This window comes from Phaethon aethereus (genome assembly GCF_964289735.1).
Source record: "Phaethon aethereus genome assembly, chromosome: 3".
Classification (NCBI taxonomy): Eukaryota; Metazoa; Chordata; class Aves; order Phaethontiformes; family Phaethontidae; genus Phaethon; species Phaethon aethereus.
In genome coordinates, this window is record NC_138576.1 from 61781637 (window position 1) to 61799861 (window position 18225).

The window sequence follows — 18225 nt, forward strand, 5'->3', positions numbered from 1 at the left end:
ATAATTCTTACACTGAGTGACCTCAAGTACAGAAAGCATTGCTACCAAACATTATAACATTAATAATTTCTATCCAGGCTTGAAAAAGAACTGTAAGAGTTGAAATTTCAAAATGAGTTGATTGTGTCTTGTGCCATCTGATAAAACTGTATCCTTGACAGCTGAGTTGTAACCTCAAATAAAAACCAATCAAGACAGCAAATCAATAAAAAGAACGAAAGTGATTACTCATGGTTATCATTCCTCAAAAACATGCATTCATGAAATACTATACCAGGAAAATTTAGTGGTAATTCCACTTTGGCTGAAAACTGGCTGACTTCATTATTCTCACAGATACTTGCTATGAGCTTATTAATTTTGAAGCCAATAACTTTAATGACTTCTCCTGTTGACAGGCAGCATTCATTTCCAAACATTTCATAGATGGAGCCTGAAAAGAAATACAAAAGGAAAGAAAAGCGTTATTCAGCTTTTTCTCACTTTGTCAATTTTCTTTACCTCTTTGAATGAAAGCAAAAATACTTAAAATAATTTATATGAAATTATATTTATCCTGCAATAACCAACCTAATTTTCATTTTCTTCCTTAGTGTCACACAAAAATCCATCTTGTGACTTCAGTGATCTCTAGATCAACTCTATGTGTACACTGTTCTTAGGTGCGTGTAAGGAGAAGAAGATCTGAAGAACCGGCATTTCCAAGTGGGACAAGAACGGAAGGACACAGGGCATGGGATCACCCGGGTCATCAGGAGCTACCTCCTGAAATCAGCAGGCAGTGGAGCCTGGGCAGGAAAGGTCCCTCTGCACGGTACAGGGCATAGTGTATCCCATAGGATCAACAGACTACAGCAGGAGGCAAAAAACCATAGATCCTAGAAGGTGCCTAGGGAGAGTCCAGGAGACGTCAAAGTGCAACCAGCATTTGAGTTTTCTGAAGTAACAGAAAACCTGAAGAAATTGGAAAGATGGCAAATTAACAGTGGTAATCCCTGCCCCATGCTGAAACGAGCCTACTGATTCTGACCCGGCAGGAAAAAATGCCTTTTTGTCTGTGATGTTCAGGAGTTTGAGAGCAGGAACAAGGCAATTTAACCAAGTGTTTCAGAGCTTCCTCAGCAAAACCTGGAACCGCAGTTTTGCCTTGCCAAAAACACCCTCCCTTCTCCATTCTTGCTGTGGTCAATCTCTGCTGTTTTATAAGTGGGGGCAGCGGGGAAGAATAAAGCAAACCAAAACAAAAGCCAAGTTATGCAGAAGAAGAAAAATTCCTCCTGATCCCTGAAGATAAGTAGAAGCTTTGTGGCATGGGATTAATTAATTATATACATAGGCAATGCAGCAGACACATGCTGATTAAGTTTTCTTTCAGTTCCATTTGTAGACAGAATTACATTGAGCACAGAACATCAGATGTTCTTCTGATGCTGTGCAGTTCCTTCCAAGAATTTACCGAGCTCTGTCCTGAAGTGAGGTGGAAGTACTCTTTCTGGAATCCCATCTCAGAATTTCATTTCCCCCCTCGTGGTGAGAAAGCTTATTCTCATTTCCACTCCCAATCCATGGTGAGTGTATTCATTTGCTCTGCTACTAACACTGTCTGCTACTTAAAATACTTTTTTTTCTCATTTCCATTTCTTCCTTCCTCAAAGGGTTTGCAAGGTTAATTTTGCCCTTGTCTGGTCACATTTTTGACAAAAATCTAGAAGAAACAAATTCTCTTTATCTCCTCTGAGAAGACAGATTTTCCATCCCACCATCCCTCTTAATAGCCCTTTCTTGCCTCTTGTTCAGTTTAAAGTAGTATTTTCTTTTTCTTTTTTTTTTTCTTTTTAACCAAGGTAACCAGAATCGTCTCAGGCAATGAGAGATATTTAAAACCTGACCTCAGGCTATATAGTAGCAATTAATAATTGAGATGGCCTGTACTGAAATATTGCCATTGCCTGCAGAACTCCCACAGAAAGTGACATTCTCTACTCCACAGCTCTCCTTGCAGTTGGGAGGGAGGGAAAGAATTTTTTAAATTTTTTTTTGCCAGGTGTTGTATCAGAAATGCAACTATTAGCCAAGTCATTTTCATAATGCTCTCAGGATCAATGCCAGTCATGACCATAGCCTGGGCTAATAAGCAACCCTTCCTGAGTCTGGGATAGATTTATCAACTCTGCTCCTCGCAGGCTCTTGCAGGTGACAAGCACTTGGCTATCACCTCACTGGAAGTCACTGGGAGCCCACCCTGAGCATAGACTGCTCTGGTTCTAGCCTAAACGCAAAACCTCAGTAGAGCACCACAGAACAACGGGTTTGTGTCAGGACAGGAGGATGAACAAGAGTAACACTGAACAACTGGTTAGGTTTACTCTGTTGTGAAGACATGTCCAGGCGAACCTGTCTGTTCCTTGTGCAATGCTCTCACAATTGAGATGGACACCAGGAAATCCCCAGCTGCTCCCCTGAAGAAGGCAGGTACTGATGTACATTTTTAACCCTATGCAGAAGAATCTAGGTTTAAAAAAAGAAAAATTTAAAAATCATGTGGCAGATGTTTTCAGCAGGCTGGATGTGACAACATTGCCTAGTTTCCCTTGCTGAGAGTACTACATAGGATCAGGGGGGCTGTTGTACTCAGGCTCTAAACTCTCCCAGCAGGCTACCGCCTTTCTGTTGCACACCAGGATGGTGATTAGCACAGAGATATTCTGGATTATAGTGCCACACAAATATCAACTACAGTCAGGTGAAAGGACATGCTGTTTATGCATCCTTTAAACCAACCTGGTACAAAGCAGAAGACCAAGAGAGCTGCTGCCCTTTAACTAAAAAAGAACAGTCTGGTTTTCTTCTTGTAAAGATAGCGCATAGCTGTTTGCTCTCCCTTTAGTCCCTGAGCAATTCAGCATTGACTAACTCAGATGTCTCCACTGGATATTGCTAGAGCTGCCATCAGTAGGCTGGCTGCGGCTCCAATAAACACATGAGGAGTTATCATAGCTCTCATTGCTTTAGCTGAGCTCCATAGGATACTTTATGACAGTCAGAAAAGTGTATGTGCAATACTTATTTCATATTAGACTGAGAGAGCGAGAAAGATTGAGCAGCCGTGAAGAGGGTAATATTCCTTTTGTGTTGAACCACCTCACTCCTCCCATCAGACACAGTAGAGATCACAAGCAACCATGATATTATTAGATAGATGGAATCCCAGAGGACCCAGGGTGATGAGCTCTGCATTATAGAAACGTGGAAAGATGAGCAAAGAATTCCAATATTCTCACCTCTGAACAAATATTTGCAAAAACCTACTCAAAATGGGAACTCGTGGCTTGTAGAGGCTTTTTTTTCTTCAGTGCAGATTCAGACCCAGCTTCTCCAGATTACCTCACTTGAAAATAGACCCCTAGAAACAATTTAATATATGAAAGTAACTACACTGACTAATTACAGGCTTTGGGCACATTTGCTTTCATCTCTACTAGGCAGCCTTTGCAAGCGTGCCCCTTGATGGAGCCAGGACGGGCCATGCACCCACGAGCGGGCAGTGCTGCTCCATACGCGCACGGGCACCAAGCCATGCAGGTTCGATGGCCTCGCTGGCTGTGGCTGATTTCCAAATAACATGGTAGCTGGAGAAGAGCAAACCAAGCAATGGCCCTGAGGGGGAGAATGGAGCAGTTAAGAGGCTGAACCTCTCAAAAAAATGGTGTGACTGAAGAAGATCTAACTACTACTTCAGTCTATATCCACAGCAGAGCGGTGCCACCAAGAAATAAAGAAGGGAGTCAGGGGAGGGCCCAGTTTCTGATCATGGCTGGTTCTGAAGGACTTACTACTTTTATCAGGTTTGCTTCTCCTCAAGCACAAAAGCTTAGCTACCACTGCACTACAGAGAGTTTGAGAAGTCCTGCCATCCATCACAAAATAAAAAGTATAAATGGTGTGAAAAAGTGAAAACACTGATCAGTTAGTGACAGGTCCAAGGCTGAAGATCCAATCTGGCAATATCCGTGAAAAGAGACTAGCTCTGCCAAACATTCAAAAACAGATGATTGGATCACACAAAAATCAGCCTTTGATAAAGCAAACAAAATTTGCAAAACATGAGAAATGCAGACAACAACCTAAACAGGGTAAGCAGTGGCCTGGCACTGTAAAAATGGCAGAAAATCTAAAACACGATAAAGAAAAGGGTAAAATACACAAGGAAAGAAAATCCACACTCATAAAAGAGAGAAAGTACCTGAGGCAGACAAGCATATGGAGTTCAAGCTGGAGCCTACAAAAAGCATTGCATGGACCTGCAGGCTCTGTTTGGAACATCAAGGGCCAAGATGCATTCAGAAAAAAGATGGATTGTAAATGCCAGACTGAAAGCCACAAAAGAGTGTGCACAGAACAGACACATAGGGCTGTCACAACACCTTAATTCTCAGAGTCTTTCATCAGAACAAAACACAGAATCACAGAATCACAGAATCACTAAGGTTGGAAAGGACCTTCAAGATCATCAAGTCCAACCATTAATCCAACGCCACCATGTCTCCTAAACCATGTCCTGAAGCACCAGATCTACATGTTTTTTGATTACTTCCAGAGATGGTCACTCCGCCACCTCCCTGGGGAGCCTGTTCCAATGCTTGATCACCCTCTCGGTGAAGAAATTTTTCCTAATACCTAATCTAAACCTCCTCTGGTGCAACTTGAGGCCATTTCCTCTTGTCCTATCACTAGTTACTTGGGAGAAGAGACTAACACCCTTGTTGCCACAGCCCCCTTTCAGGTAGTTGTAGGGAGCAATAAGGTCTCTTTCTTGTAGAGAGCCTCCTCTTCTCCAAGACTGAACAACCCCAGTTCCCTCAGCTGCTCCTCATAAGACTTGTGCTCCAGACCCCACACCAGCTTTGTTGCCCTTCTCTGGACATGCTCAAGAACCTCAACATCCTTCTTGTAGTGAGGGGCCCAAAACTGAACACAGGATTCGAGGTGCGGCCTCACCAGTGCTGAGTACAGGGGCACGATCACTTCCCTACTCCTTCTGGCCACACTAGTTTGATACAGGCCAGGATGCTGTTGGCCTTCTTGGCCACCTGGGCATACCTGGGCTCATATTCAGCCATCTGTGAACCAGCATCCCCAGGTCCCTTTCCACCGGGCGGCTCTCCAGCCACTCCTCCCCAAGCCTGTAGCGTTGCATGGGGTTGTTGTGACCCAAGTGCAGGACCCAGCACTTGGCCTTGTTAAACCTCCTACAGCTGACCTCAGCCCATCAATCCAGCCTGTCCAGATGCCTCTGCAGAGCCCTCCTGCCCTCCAACAGATCAACACTCTCACCCAACTTGCTGTCATCTGCAAACTTACTGAGGGAGCACTCGATCCCCTCATCCAGGTCATCAATAAAGATATTGAACAAGACCGACCCCAGAACCGAGCTCTGGGGAACACCGCTTGTGACCGGCTGCCAGCTGGATTTAACGCCATTCACCACAACTCTCTGGGCTCAGCCGTCCAGCCAGTTCTTTACCGAGCGAAGAGTACATCTGTCTAAGCCATGAGCTGCCAGTTTCTCCAGGAGAATGCTGAGAATTCCAAAACATAACATTGCTGTGGAAAACAAATTGATCATTCATCTAAAAGCATCAGTTTTAGGAAAAAGTGAGATGAAAATTAAAATCTAAAAAAAAAAGTCATGGTTTTAATTAAAATTTTTTAAAAAGATAAAATCAAGGAAGCTGGTTATCTGACTGTCAAAGAAATAAACTATTACATGGGTACATAATCTACTAGCAAAGACAATGCTTTGTAATAATACCAAGGAAGGTGAACCCCTTCTTGAATTAAAAAAAATGGAAGAAAGAAAAGATGTGGGTTTTAGCATCGTCAAGAAGGGAAAAGGCATTAAGCTGCTAGGAAGGATGCTCTAAGTTTTCTAGAAAAGAGGAAAGCTTTTAGTGGAGTAGAAGTGAAGAGTGCCCAAGAATCCCAAGACTCATGGCCATAGGAAGATACCTTTCATCCCAGAAGAGAAGTTGGATAAATTGCTCGTATAAGCACTGAGTAACGGAGGTATGCCACCACATTTTCCATCCAATTAAGGAAGTCAGAGATCAACATTCTACAGCTTATCAGAGTAAAACTTATATATATGAGTGGATAGACAGATAGATGTATATGTAGATAGATATGTACCTAGATGACCATTTTCATGGTCAACTTGTAGGGCTTTAATTACCTTCTTCTTTATCAGATTCATTTGAAATAGACCAAGAGGTTGAAAAATTATGAGGGTGAGAGGCTGGGAGGAGGATGGCTAACAGACCGAGACCGTAATTGCAGAAGCCTCATTTTTAACGATACCAGGATAAAAAAAAAAATCATTAAAAAATGAAACTCTGCCAGCCACATGAGAGCAGATTCATTTTTGGAGGTGAAATTGCACATACAGTATTGATTGTAATTACATATTTGTTTGCAACCATATTGCCTTAGTACTGAATTCAGTCCTTGCTTGGCTGTTTGCCTGAAATAGTACAATGAAGATTACATTCAGACAAGAAAAATGTTACCTGTATGATTTGTCATCTAGGCATTTGCAGCAAATATTTGTGCTGAGAAAAGGGCGGGAGGCATGGTTTTCAAAAAAGGGACAATAAAAATTCTTTTTTCCTTTAAAAGCCACAATAATTAGTCTTAAAACATTGTGAAGATACCCGCTGTGTGACAACATGACCCTGAAAGATTTTACTTCAGCTGACTGATGTGGATCCTCACACACAATATATTGAAAAATAAAATTAAAATTAAAACGGACCTTTTAGTACATTTATTTGTTGTTGCACAACAGTAACTGTGTTTTTCCTACTCGAGCCACAAAGCAAGTGTAAGATGTTGAAAATGTAAATCAAGTAACCTTAAGGACTGAATCTTTTTGATTTGAGAAAGATATATGCAATATAATGCAAAAAACATTTTAGCAGAACCCAGAATAAAGTAGCTTATTTACGGTGATCAAACAATGCCCCGGAAGGCTGTAATTAAAGAGCTTGTTGCTTTTGAAACCACCTTTTCTGAATTGTTACTTTGTTCAATAAAAAACACATTTATATCCTTTCATAAGCTCATCTCTAGTTTGACAATCCATATTACCAACTGCTGTGATCACATCAAAGCAACCATAACAATTGGTTCAATATCTTTTTTCTCCATCTTTCCTAAAATGCTAAGCAGCCACACCACCATCTTCCCTAACATGAGCACTTTATTTGATTTATTTCTCATTATAGGTACAAGAAGAGTCTTTCTGTATTAAAAACAACAATGTAAAATATAAATACAGTGAATGCCTGAGATGGAGAATGTCATTCTTCATGTCAGGCCATATGACAGTGCCACTGAGAGAAATACTTTATAATGCAAGGTAGAAGAGCAAATATCTCAGTAATATTTCCCTTTTTCTTCTCAGCAGCTTAGAGCCCCATTCGGTGACTGCTCTCGGAGTGAACGCTCCACTGATGCCGATAGCAAGCACAGCTCAAAATCAGGTCCCTGACGAAACAGCAATAATACGTCACTCCTGTGTAACTCCCTTTTGCCACACACCCCCCTGGGCACTTTAGCAAGGAGGGCTAGGGAGCGCAGCCCAAACAGGACAAAAAGTTTGACTAGGGTGGCACAGAGGACCATTCAGCAGGGCAGGAGCTCAAGCCCAGGCTGGTTGACTCCCAGTCTCACCGTCTGTCTGCTACAGGGAGCTGCTAAGCACTTCCAAATATCCCCCATTCTTTTTTTCTTTTCTTTTTTTTTTTTTTTTTTTTAACAAAGACAAAGATTTTCTCTGGACAAAAACAAATGACTTTGCAGGCCAGACACACTAGGCATTGGCTCCCTAGCTGCATGAGTCTGAATCCTTGAAGGAAAAAATCCTCAAAGGAAAAAATCCTCCCTTTCATCTCTCAGTAGCACCCACTGAATTCATTGCAGCTGGCAGGCTGAGCGGTCTTTGAAAGAAGATCCAAAGAACTGGGAACCTGGCTGCTTCGCAGGGAGATGAAAGATCTGACATATCCCGAAAGAGTAGAACTTTGTCCCAATGTCCTTTTCCCAGTGCTCCTTTCTCCGCTATTATGTTGTCATCAGTTGCCCATATGGGTGCTGCCTTCCCGGATCAGGGGTGACTCTGTTTCAGGGGCCAGTGAAGTGGTTCTGCTTTCACATAAAGGCACAACTCCCTGGTGCAGCCATGCAGCCAGAATCACAATAGCCTGCTTTCCCTTACGACATAGCTCGGCTGGAATCACAGTTTTATTAAGGCTGCTGCAGGCTCCCAAAGTAATACAAAGGGCATAATGTATCTATAATTAGTGTCAATGAAAAAGATATCATTCTTTATGGGCATTATTTGGAGGTTAGCCAATTGTACGGAGTTTATGTTCTTTGGCAAGAAGAGAGGTCTATTTTAAAGTTGCAGGGAGGAGAGCTTTGCTTAATAACTTTAAGCATATTACACTCTGATTAAGCAGTAGGAAAAAGCAAACAATTTCTGTCAGTAAGAAGTTAGGTGTCTTTTTTTTCAGTCAGATAGCTCCTGAGCACCGAAGATGCTAATCAGCGTGCTGGGTTTTCCCCACTAAACTCAAATAAACTAGCATCTTGTGGGGAAGACACAAAGAGGATAAAAATCATATGCGCAATGGCAGGCAATGAGGGAAGCACGCCCCAGCTTCTCTCTCCAAGCCCAGGCTGTGAGAGTGGCTGCAAATAGTATGAAACGCCTGTACGGCTTTTATCCATCCCCCCTCTGCCCCGAGAGGTGCACCCACCAAGAGCAGGCGAGCCCAGCTCCCCCTTGCCCACGTGGTGCTCCAGGGGCCCAGGGCTAGCAGTAGTCACGAAGGCTGCATGGGTTTGTGTAGAAGATCCTCTATCAAGTGACAGGGCAACTTCTTACTGATCTTTGTAACAGCTCTTCTCCCCTTAACGTCAAAAATCTGCAGGTTTGGTCAGTGTGGGACACAAATCCTCCAAGGAATTCAGCTGCTGAATTGCCATGGAGGTAACTCCCATCAAAAGGCTCTGTGCAAAGAGGGCATCTTATCTTGATCATACCCAATTAGGCTGCAGAAGGTCTGATTTTTGCCAGCACAAAACCATCAAAAAACAAAAGCTGTGAGATTTATCTTTTGCCATATAAAGTCAAACTTTAAATGTCAAGTGCTTTAAGCCATTTCAATCATAATGGAATTTTGTAAAAAATTACTTCTGCAGTTTCTGATTTATTCCTTTCCTGATAGGTTTATAGCCTTTTTTTTTAATACTTTCTTCTGATTCTCATCTATCCAGAGGGCTCACGCTCTGCATGGGGCAGCAGAGCTTTGTGCGTGCAGCACCCACTAATAATGGAAAGAGCAAGTGAAACCACAGCTCCACATGCAATATCTTTGACCTTTTGTTTGGGTTCACCCACACAAGTCAGAATTACTGTGGCAGTGAAGAGAATTGCCGAAAGCTTTTTTTGAACAGCATTAGTCACTGTTTTAGCTGTTCGTGATTTATTTAGTTTTATTCATTTTCTTTGCAGCATTAATTTCTTTGACTTAAGGTATGTTTAACAGAAAATCTGTGCTTTGTTGGACTAGGTTTAAGAAGGCTGCTTAAATTAAGTTGCAGGATCAGCCCGGAGTGTTGAGCACTTCACAGGTGAAGCCCAGAGCTGGAAACATGCTTAAGCATCTTCCCCTACTGAGATCACAGCATGCTGCCCCTTGTGCCATTACTGTGTGCCCAACGGAGCTAACCAGAAACAGGGAACCTGGGCTAATGCCTAAATCACCAGGCACTGGAAGAAAAAATACCCCGCAAAAGCCCTGTAACTCTGAAATGTTGCATGGTCATGGGCTTGTGTATCATGAGACATTTATCCCAGGATCTTCTCTCCTCTGTCATCTGCTATAGTTGTCCCCTTATCTTCCCAGAGCCCGAGTCTGTGAAAATTGTCTTGGTATTTTTACAGGATGGCAGGTTCACGTGTAGGGAAACAGGGCTCTGTTTCCTACTGCAGACTTTCTCCTCGCATCCCTGGAGACCCACGTGCAACAGCAGCCGAGGAGCCCTCTCCACTGCTGGAAACGGGCACGTCGAGGGCAGCTTCAGCAAGCCAAGGCAGGGGGGTTGACCCCTGCGTCGAGACAAGGCAGGCTATTTGGGTATTCTGCCCACCTCCCGTGCCATCCACAGAGAAGCCCAGAGCTGAACGTCACAGAAAGAAAATCCCCACAAGGCGATCCTCGAAACACTTCGCCCTCAGCACCAGCTACCCAGGGCCAGATTTTTCTCACTGTATCTGGATGAGTCACCCCATTGAGGGCAGTGGCATGAATAAAATGAGCAATATTTGACCCATAGAAGTCAGGTTTTGTTCTCTTATTGCATTCACCGAAAGGCACTTTCCTTCTCCTTCAGAATAAAATATGTTTTTGAAGCAGCTTGTACAAGTGCAGGAGAGTTTCAGTGGTACATATTAATACAGAAAATTTACCAACATGCTCTGACTACTGACCACAAAAGAGAATCCACACTACCTGTTACTCCTGCTGTACCTAGGGCTCCTGCTCCTAACTGCTGAACTGAGAGCAAGGGAAACAACTATGTTCAAGGGGAAAGAGAAAGGGGAAAGAGGGGAAAGCTTCCATTTTTACAGACAGGTTTGCCTTCTATCTCTGTTAAAAAATGAGACAAATGAGCAAGTGCAAACCCCGTACCACAAATTTCTACCATTTCATGTGCAACACTCCCTTTGGCACGCACTCAACTCAGACTCCACCCAGTAAATGCGCAGGTCATTTTTACTGATCTTCCACCTCTAAGAAGTACAGCCTTAATTATCTTCATCAAAGCTGTTCAAAGCTGTCCATGCTTTAGCCCCTCTTTAAATTGTCTTATTGCTCTTTATAAGAAAAAGTGCCTTTATTAATCCCGAAGAGGCAGCTTGCTTGTTTTATTCACACATATTACAGACTGCATATCCTAGCTTTCATCGACTCACTGGCTTTTCACACTGATAAGGGATCAGGACTAGTTCCCTCTAGGCTGGCTTAAGAACAGTGAAAAATCATTCAATCCTACATGATAGTTTTCTAACTATTAGTGTTGAGAGAGATTTCCTGTCTAAACTAGGACTTGGGGCAGCTGAGACTTGGTGTTCAAGGATTCCTCTATTCAGTTTGAATAGCTGCAGTTACGGGGTTAACAGGACTTTTTGGAAGTGGTTCCAGCACTCTGCTGCTGATCAACAGAACCCATTGCTCCCCTGGAAGGCTCACAGAAGCTCATGCTGGAAAATGCTGTTTCCCAGTAATAAAAGCAGAAAGGGTGAATTTGAAACTGCAGAGAGGGCAAGCAGGCACGGATATGCAGCCAGCGAAGGAGAGCCAGGAGGAACCGTGAGCCTAAGCATGTTCATGTTCTTTATAGTTCACCAAAGGGAGTTTTGCAATAGAGCTATTCACATTCACCAAAGGAGCAAATCGCAAAGGGTTTTGTTTGGCATCGCCCCTCGCGCCGCTGTCGGAGAGCACCAAGCAGCCAGCCAGAGAGAGCATCCCACCTGGCAATACCGAGCATCTGTAACTCCCTCAGGCCTGGAAGGGCTTTAGCCGGGGCTCTATATGTAACCCCACTGTTGTCTCTTCCCACCGTTTTCTCCCTGCGCAGAGAGACCTGGCACAGATCCCCAGGAGAGGGAGCAGAGAGCGGAGCACTTTGTTTACAGCACGCTGCTTCACTGCACTCCCCACCTGCAGAGGTGGAGGCTGCTGGCTTAAAGGTCCCTTCTCCCCAGAAGGAGAGCACACAGCACAAATTTCCCCGATGAGTTTCACGGGTCCATCATAAAGGGGAGATGCCCTGGCGCTGCGATTTACGCAACGCACGTTCTGCTTTTGAGCAGCAGAACTGCAGAGAGGAGCTACCGGCTCTCCCTGTATTGTGGCAAGTCCCAATTCCTGGGATTCTAATCCCATTGCTGATGTGTGTACTTAGCTTTAGGGGAATTAAAAAAAAAAAAAAGGCAATGTGGGATTCCTATTTAAGCAGAGCAAAAATGGGAAGGCTGCAGGTAGGGAACATGGCTAGTGGCGAGAAACACCAAGCTAATAGGTGCTTTGAGCAGTTCTACATTTTTCACAGTTGAAGTTCGACACTTTTTACTGTTCTGCTACTGGTTAAATTAAGCCTGAGAATATTAAATTTAATTACCCATAAAATAATTATACCAGTATTAAAACAGACATAATTTTTGCAACATAAAGGTGAAAGTCTGTACTTGCATGCTATCTGTAAAAATCAGTGGTCATAGAGTATTTAGCTTACTAAGCATCAATATTTACTAAAATGTTCAAAGAAAGATATTCAATTAATCAAATCAGTTTCCAATGGAGTTTCAGTAGTTTAATTTTTTAATAACATTTTAATGAGCTATTAAATTGTCACATACTTCAGTCTGCACTGTAGTTCCTTCTAATCAATGCTTATTACCAAGGTATTTGTATCTGGCAAACTTGCTCTCATTTTATAACCAGTCTTCTTATTCCCTTCAGAGATTCAACAGCCCAGTTTCTGTAGCGATGATTTGACCGCAGAGTCCATAACAACTGCCCTGAGAGGCATCCTTGAGGTTTGCAGAACCACCCTCTCCTTTCACTTGTGTTTCTGTTTTCAAATCAGGAATAACAATAATTTCTCTACTTCTCTACGGTCCTTTGAGTGTGATGAATGAAAAGCACTTTAGAAGAACGCAGGGCTATTACCAAAACCCCATGTTCCCGACTCTGCATGGTGTTGGACAGTCATGGATGGTGACGGCAGGTTGGGGCTCTGACTGTGCAGCCACACACTGGTGGAGGGAAAGGGGACTGGGAACATGAGGGCATGAACAAGCTCCTCAAATGTTGGCTATCCTGCCTGACACAAACTGGGTAAGGCTTCAACCAACCCCAAAGTCCAGGTGTAGCATGAAAAACACTGACATCAACCCAGGGAAACCCTTCCCTCTGCTTCAAGCCAGGAACAGAGAGGTGAGCAGGAACACAGCTTCCTCAGAAAGGTGTCTAGGTCGTGGTATTCACTAGCAACAGCAAAAGTTCAATTGCCCATAGCTTCTCTAGCTGGAAGTATTCTGAATGGAAACAGGGTCTAGAAAGTCCTGTCCACTTGCAGTTTGGGGAGCTGCAGTAAAATACATGACAATTCCACTAATAGCAGCAGGAACATATTTTTTTACAGGCCAGTAGAGAGACTAATGGTGGAATGGGTGCACACAGCATATGTTTTCAACTTGATCTTCACCAGGAACCGCAGCAGGCAGGGTTGGGTCTGAAAACAGAGACCTAGATTGCATTTGATGCTATATAGTTACAAAGGCAGAATGGGATCTTTTAGAGCTTTTACCTTGCCCAAGGGCAAGCAAATTCCCACTCTTTTCCTGGTACTTGACTTTGCAGCTTCTAACAAAAATACCTCACCACATGGAAAAAGATACATCCATCCTTACAGCATTATGCTTTCCTTACGCTTCCAGAGGTACTGAAAACCTGTCAAGAACAGTAAGGCTGATTTGCAAGTCCCATATTTGTAAAACCATTTAGACCTAAGTGAGTGTATGCAAAATGTTGCTTCCAGATAGAGTAAATGAAGAGTTTCATCCCCACAGCACACCGTCCACCACGGAAGACCAGTGAAAGGATTACATTTTGTTGTCTTTTTACCACATAGATTGTTATAGCCTTCTTTGCTTGACTGCTACAACTTCAATGTGACAGCTCTAACGGATTTAGTAGACCATTATTTACTCTATTAGCCATTTTATATACCTGGTTAAGCTGACATTAAGAAACCTTGCACTTTTTTCTGGGGTTGTGGAGAGGGGAATATACATAGCACATACATATGTACAAATTCTTGCCATTTTAAATTCTTATGTCAGAAAATTAATCACCCCTTGTGACTGACCGGTTTCAAACAATCCCATGTAATGCTTTAAAAATAATTCTTCTCTTTCACTACCTGCATGTTGCGCTGGGAATGGGTAAAGATTCCTATGAAATCCAACTCCATAAAACCACTAATCTAAGTAGGACTCAGCTGAACAGGCTGACTCTGCAGCCAGTTGGGAGCTACTACAATCAGTGCAGGAACGCGCTGATTTGGTCCCTGCAACCATAGCAATAAACCCATGTTCGCTGCCAATAGCCTGCCATTACCCACGACGTGATTGCTGGCGTCTGGCACGCAGTAAGAGAAATCAAAAGGGTTGTTGGGGGGGCAGAGGATCTGCCCGAGGAAGGACTAAAGAATGGTTGTCCTAATGGAAATTTGAAGTGCACAAAGTGGCCCACTCTCCTGTTTAGCAATATAACAGGAGCTACTTCAGGTGCTCTCTGAAGCACTACTCTCACTTCAGAAAATGCAACATAAATCATACTGCAATCACAGAACAGTGTGTGCACCCCTGCTGCCAGGTACAGAGGGGAGCAAAATGTTCAGGAGAGATCTGAGACAGACAGAGAGCTCAGGGAGGGAGGGAGGGAGGGGGAGGAAGGGGGAGTCTGGGCTGAGAAGATCTTTTGTAGCCCGAGATCCTGCAAACCTCTCAGGCACAACGTCTCGAGAGTCTCTCACTTCCTCTGAAGCAAGGAAGATGGAGACGGAGGAGACAACACAAGCCTGCTAGTGGACATCGGTGTTCCTAGATACCTGCAAGCAGCCCGCAGATGTGCCAGCGGCGAGGGGAAGGGCACACATCTGTATCAGCCTTGCTCGCTGTATGAGCAGGAGACCTGCATGTGCGTCAGTGCTGTACCTAGCCTGCTGCTGGGAGGGCACATGAGTGCAGCTGGGAGGAGGCCACCGAGAGAAGAGGACAGGAAGAGGTGGTGCTGCTGAAGACTGAAGAAGCACCAGAGCAGCACAAGGGCTCTCGCTTTTAGTGCAAACATGCCTGGGTCCATATAGCACATACCACCTTCTCCCAAGGCTGCACAGGCTCCTTTATTACAGGCAGTCACCACATAACAGCTTTTTTCTCTCACAGGCCAGGACGTTGCTGCAGAATGGTTTGTGGGTTAAGGTCCCACTGTTTTTTTCTCCTCGTGTGGAAAGGTTTACACAGTAAACGAAAGCACGAACTGAAATGCCCTGGCTCCAGAGATGTACTGATACGAGTTTTACCATCCACTAGCAGCAGGCTGCAGACCAGGAACTCAGCTGGGCTACCATAATTTTATCATAGTACTTTGTATATACATATACAACTTATGGTATTTTGTGTACACATATACATACATATATATACATGTACATGTACATACACGTAAATATACATACAACTTGTATTTATACTACCTCTGCTTCCTAGCTGTGTGGAAGGAGACAAATATGGTGGCTACTCAACTTTAAGAAGGTGATCTGCCCATTTTTAGTTTAAATTCCACTCTTCATCACTTAGGTAGTAGCCTCCTTATCAAGAACTTAATTCAGTTCAAGTTCATGGGCCATTTTAAAAAGTAAAACTTGAACAGGTTACATGTCAAAGGTCAGAAAAAGCATATTTTCAAAAGTTTCTGGTAATTTTGGCCAAGTTTGTTTCCCAGAATGCCTTTTTTTGTGTATCAGTACGAGGCAGTTTCCAGAGAAGCTAGGATGGGCAATCAGGAGAACATGGACCGTGTGCCACCATCACAGCTTAAGCATGCCCTTTCCTGTTTTCTTTCCGCCCCAAGAGGCTGTTCTTGCGGAGGGAAGAACCGCCCGCTCTGGCCACAGTGCCGAGATCGCAGCTCAGACTTTCCATGGCCACAGCTAAATGACAGCCATCTCCTCTCTCCTCCTACTATGGAGCAACATGGGGGTTTTTAGATTAACGTAAAGAGAGATATTGTGGATCCTGAAGCAAGCACACAGCTGAAGCTGAAGCAGGCTTCAGCTCATTTCATAAAGCCCCTTCTGTTTTATCTAGTGTGACCCCAAATTTTCCCTTGCAGTGGCAGGGAGGTAACTTTCTCTTCCTAGACTAATACATGGGCCTGACATGGTGTTTTCACTGTCATTAAAGTCAACGCTCTGACCAAGCGCAGAACTTCTCCCTCCAGTGCACGTGTCTTTACTATGCTTCCATTGTGTTTTGTGCACAAGCAGAACCCAGCAATAAAAACACCATAAAAAGATCTGCTGCAGGAAAACCCAGCAAAATATTGCCCCTGTGATGCTCCTGTCTGGCTCATACCCATCCCTTTGTATTGTTGCACACCTGAAGTACCCCCAAAGGCAGGGCAGAACTTCAGGAAAACCTTATAGTCCCTCATGGTTGCTTTCCAGATGCTCTGGTTCTTTAGTTCTGAGACAGAGAGCACCTCTCCGTGCCAAGCCCAGAAGAGCAGAGCTAGGTTTAATCAATTAACCTCTGTGAGGTGATTTGCAATTGTGGTGTTATGGCTCTGTGTGAGTGCAAAGCAGATTCATGACTCATGCCAGGATTCTTTCCAGGGTACAATAAGGAGTAACTATAGCTCCTTCCTCACTGCCTGTGAGAAGACCAGATGCACACCATGCCAAAGACGTCTCCAAAGCCATTGATCATTACACTGGTTCTTCAAAGGGAAAATTGCAGCTGGTGGGAAACTGCTGGGAGATAACTCTGTCAGCATCCTCCCTCTGCCTCCCCCATGTCCCGGTCCCAAGGGGGACCCGATGTCAAAAGTAGACTTGCAAAGCCCTGCCAGAAAACACCGGATGCTCACCTTGGAAATAGATGCCTGACTGGATTTGGAGGACCCTGGGAAGGGCTCTGGGATCCAGAGAATGAATGAACTTCTCCAGGGTAGATGCCATGGTCCGCAGCAAGGCAGCATGTGGGTTCGGCACGCAAAGACCAGTGGAAAGCTTTCGAGGCAGCAACACCTGCAGCCTGGTGCATGCTGCACCTGGGAGAGCCGTGGGGCTCCACGGTGGAGGGGAGGAGCAGCACGGGGAGGTACTTCTGCTTCCTCCCTTCCGTGGCTGCTTCCTCCCATGGCTGCAGCTGGAGTGGGGTGAGGCGGGACGATGCTGAGCCGGTGGCCTTGCCACCAGGCTGGGGTACCCGTACCCACAGAGGGTCCATGCCAGGCTGGGAGAAGTGCGGGGGGTGCTGTGGGTACTGGGCTTCAGAGGGTGCAGGGGAATCTGCCATTCCTCTCATCGGTGATGGTTATTGACCCTGTGAAAAGAAGACATTGAGTATCAGCCCTGTCTAAAGTGGGGGAAAAACATCATGTCTGGGTGGTTTTTGGTTGTTTTTTTTTCTTTTCTTGGAGCATGGCAAAACAGTTTGGTGTTTGTTCTCGTCAAAACCACCAACAGCCTTTGAAGAAAAGAACTGAAACCATTTTGTTCTGATGCTTTTTGCTGCCTTAAGTATTGTGCCTGGATTTAAGACATCCAAATGGAATACAAATGACGTTGTCATGTAAATGGACATTAAAACACAACGTTGTTATGCAAAATGGCCAAGATTTTTTCATATGTCACCAGTGACTTGTGGGGCTTTGAATCTGAGATGTGGCAACTGGGACTGCATTTTAAGAGGCTACTGCCCGGGACCATGTGAAAATCAGACTGCGCTGAGGGCAAACCCACCGTGTTGGTCCCAACTCTGCTCTTCTGCACCTGATCAAGCGCTGTTATTGCAGCAGCACTCCTCTGAAGAGCGAGACCATGTAGCAAATAAGTGTCACTCAGATCACCAGGAAAACTGAAGTGACTGTGATTTCATGTTCCCTTACATCGCTCTCCTGTCTCCCTGAGGTGTCAAGGAAAGTAGGAAGCATGATGTGACAAAATGGTGAGTGAGATAGATAACCAACTATTTTTTAAAAGCTTGGTAGCTGCATTTCGTCTATATGTAATAATTTATAGGAGACAATTAAAAACCTCACATATTAAACCCCAAAATGCTTATAGTGGGTGCTCAGCCCTTTGAGGTGCCAGGCCAACTATGGGGTTTGAAGAATTTGTTAACTTGGTCTTAACAAATATTGCTCCAGAGCATGTGAAACAGGTTTTATAAGCGTGGAGCCTGCAGGTGCAGAGCTCACTATTGCCGGTTGCTAACACTGCAGGTGCTGCAGACCAAATGAATAACAGGACTTTGGGTCTAGGAGTGACAGGTATTAGTAAAAGCCAAACTAGAGAACA

At 44.2% G+C, this 18225-nt stretch overlaps 1 protein-coding gene across 1 annotated transcript in view; it reads right to left on the minus strand.

Annotated features, from left to right (window-relative positions):
• Nucleotides 1-16881, minus strand: part of THEMIS (thymocyte selection associated) — a gene marked incomplete at its 5' end in the record, with an annotated part of 79802 nt that extends 62921 nt beyond the window's left edge. Inside the window, 2 exons of the mRNA XM_081998176.1 lie at nucleotides 275-433; nucleotides 16791-16881. Of these exons, the coding sequence (XP_081854302.1) occupies nucleotides 275-433; nucleotides 16791-16881 (250 nt within the window). The remainder of the gene's footprint in view (nucleotides 1-274; nucleotides 434-16790) is intronic.
• Nucleotides 16882-18225: the final 1344 nt, after the last annotated feature.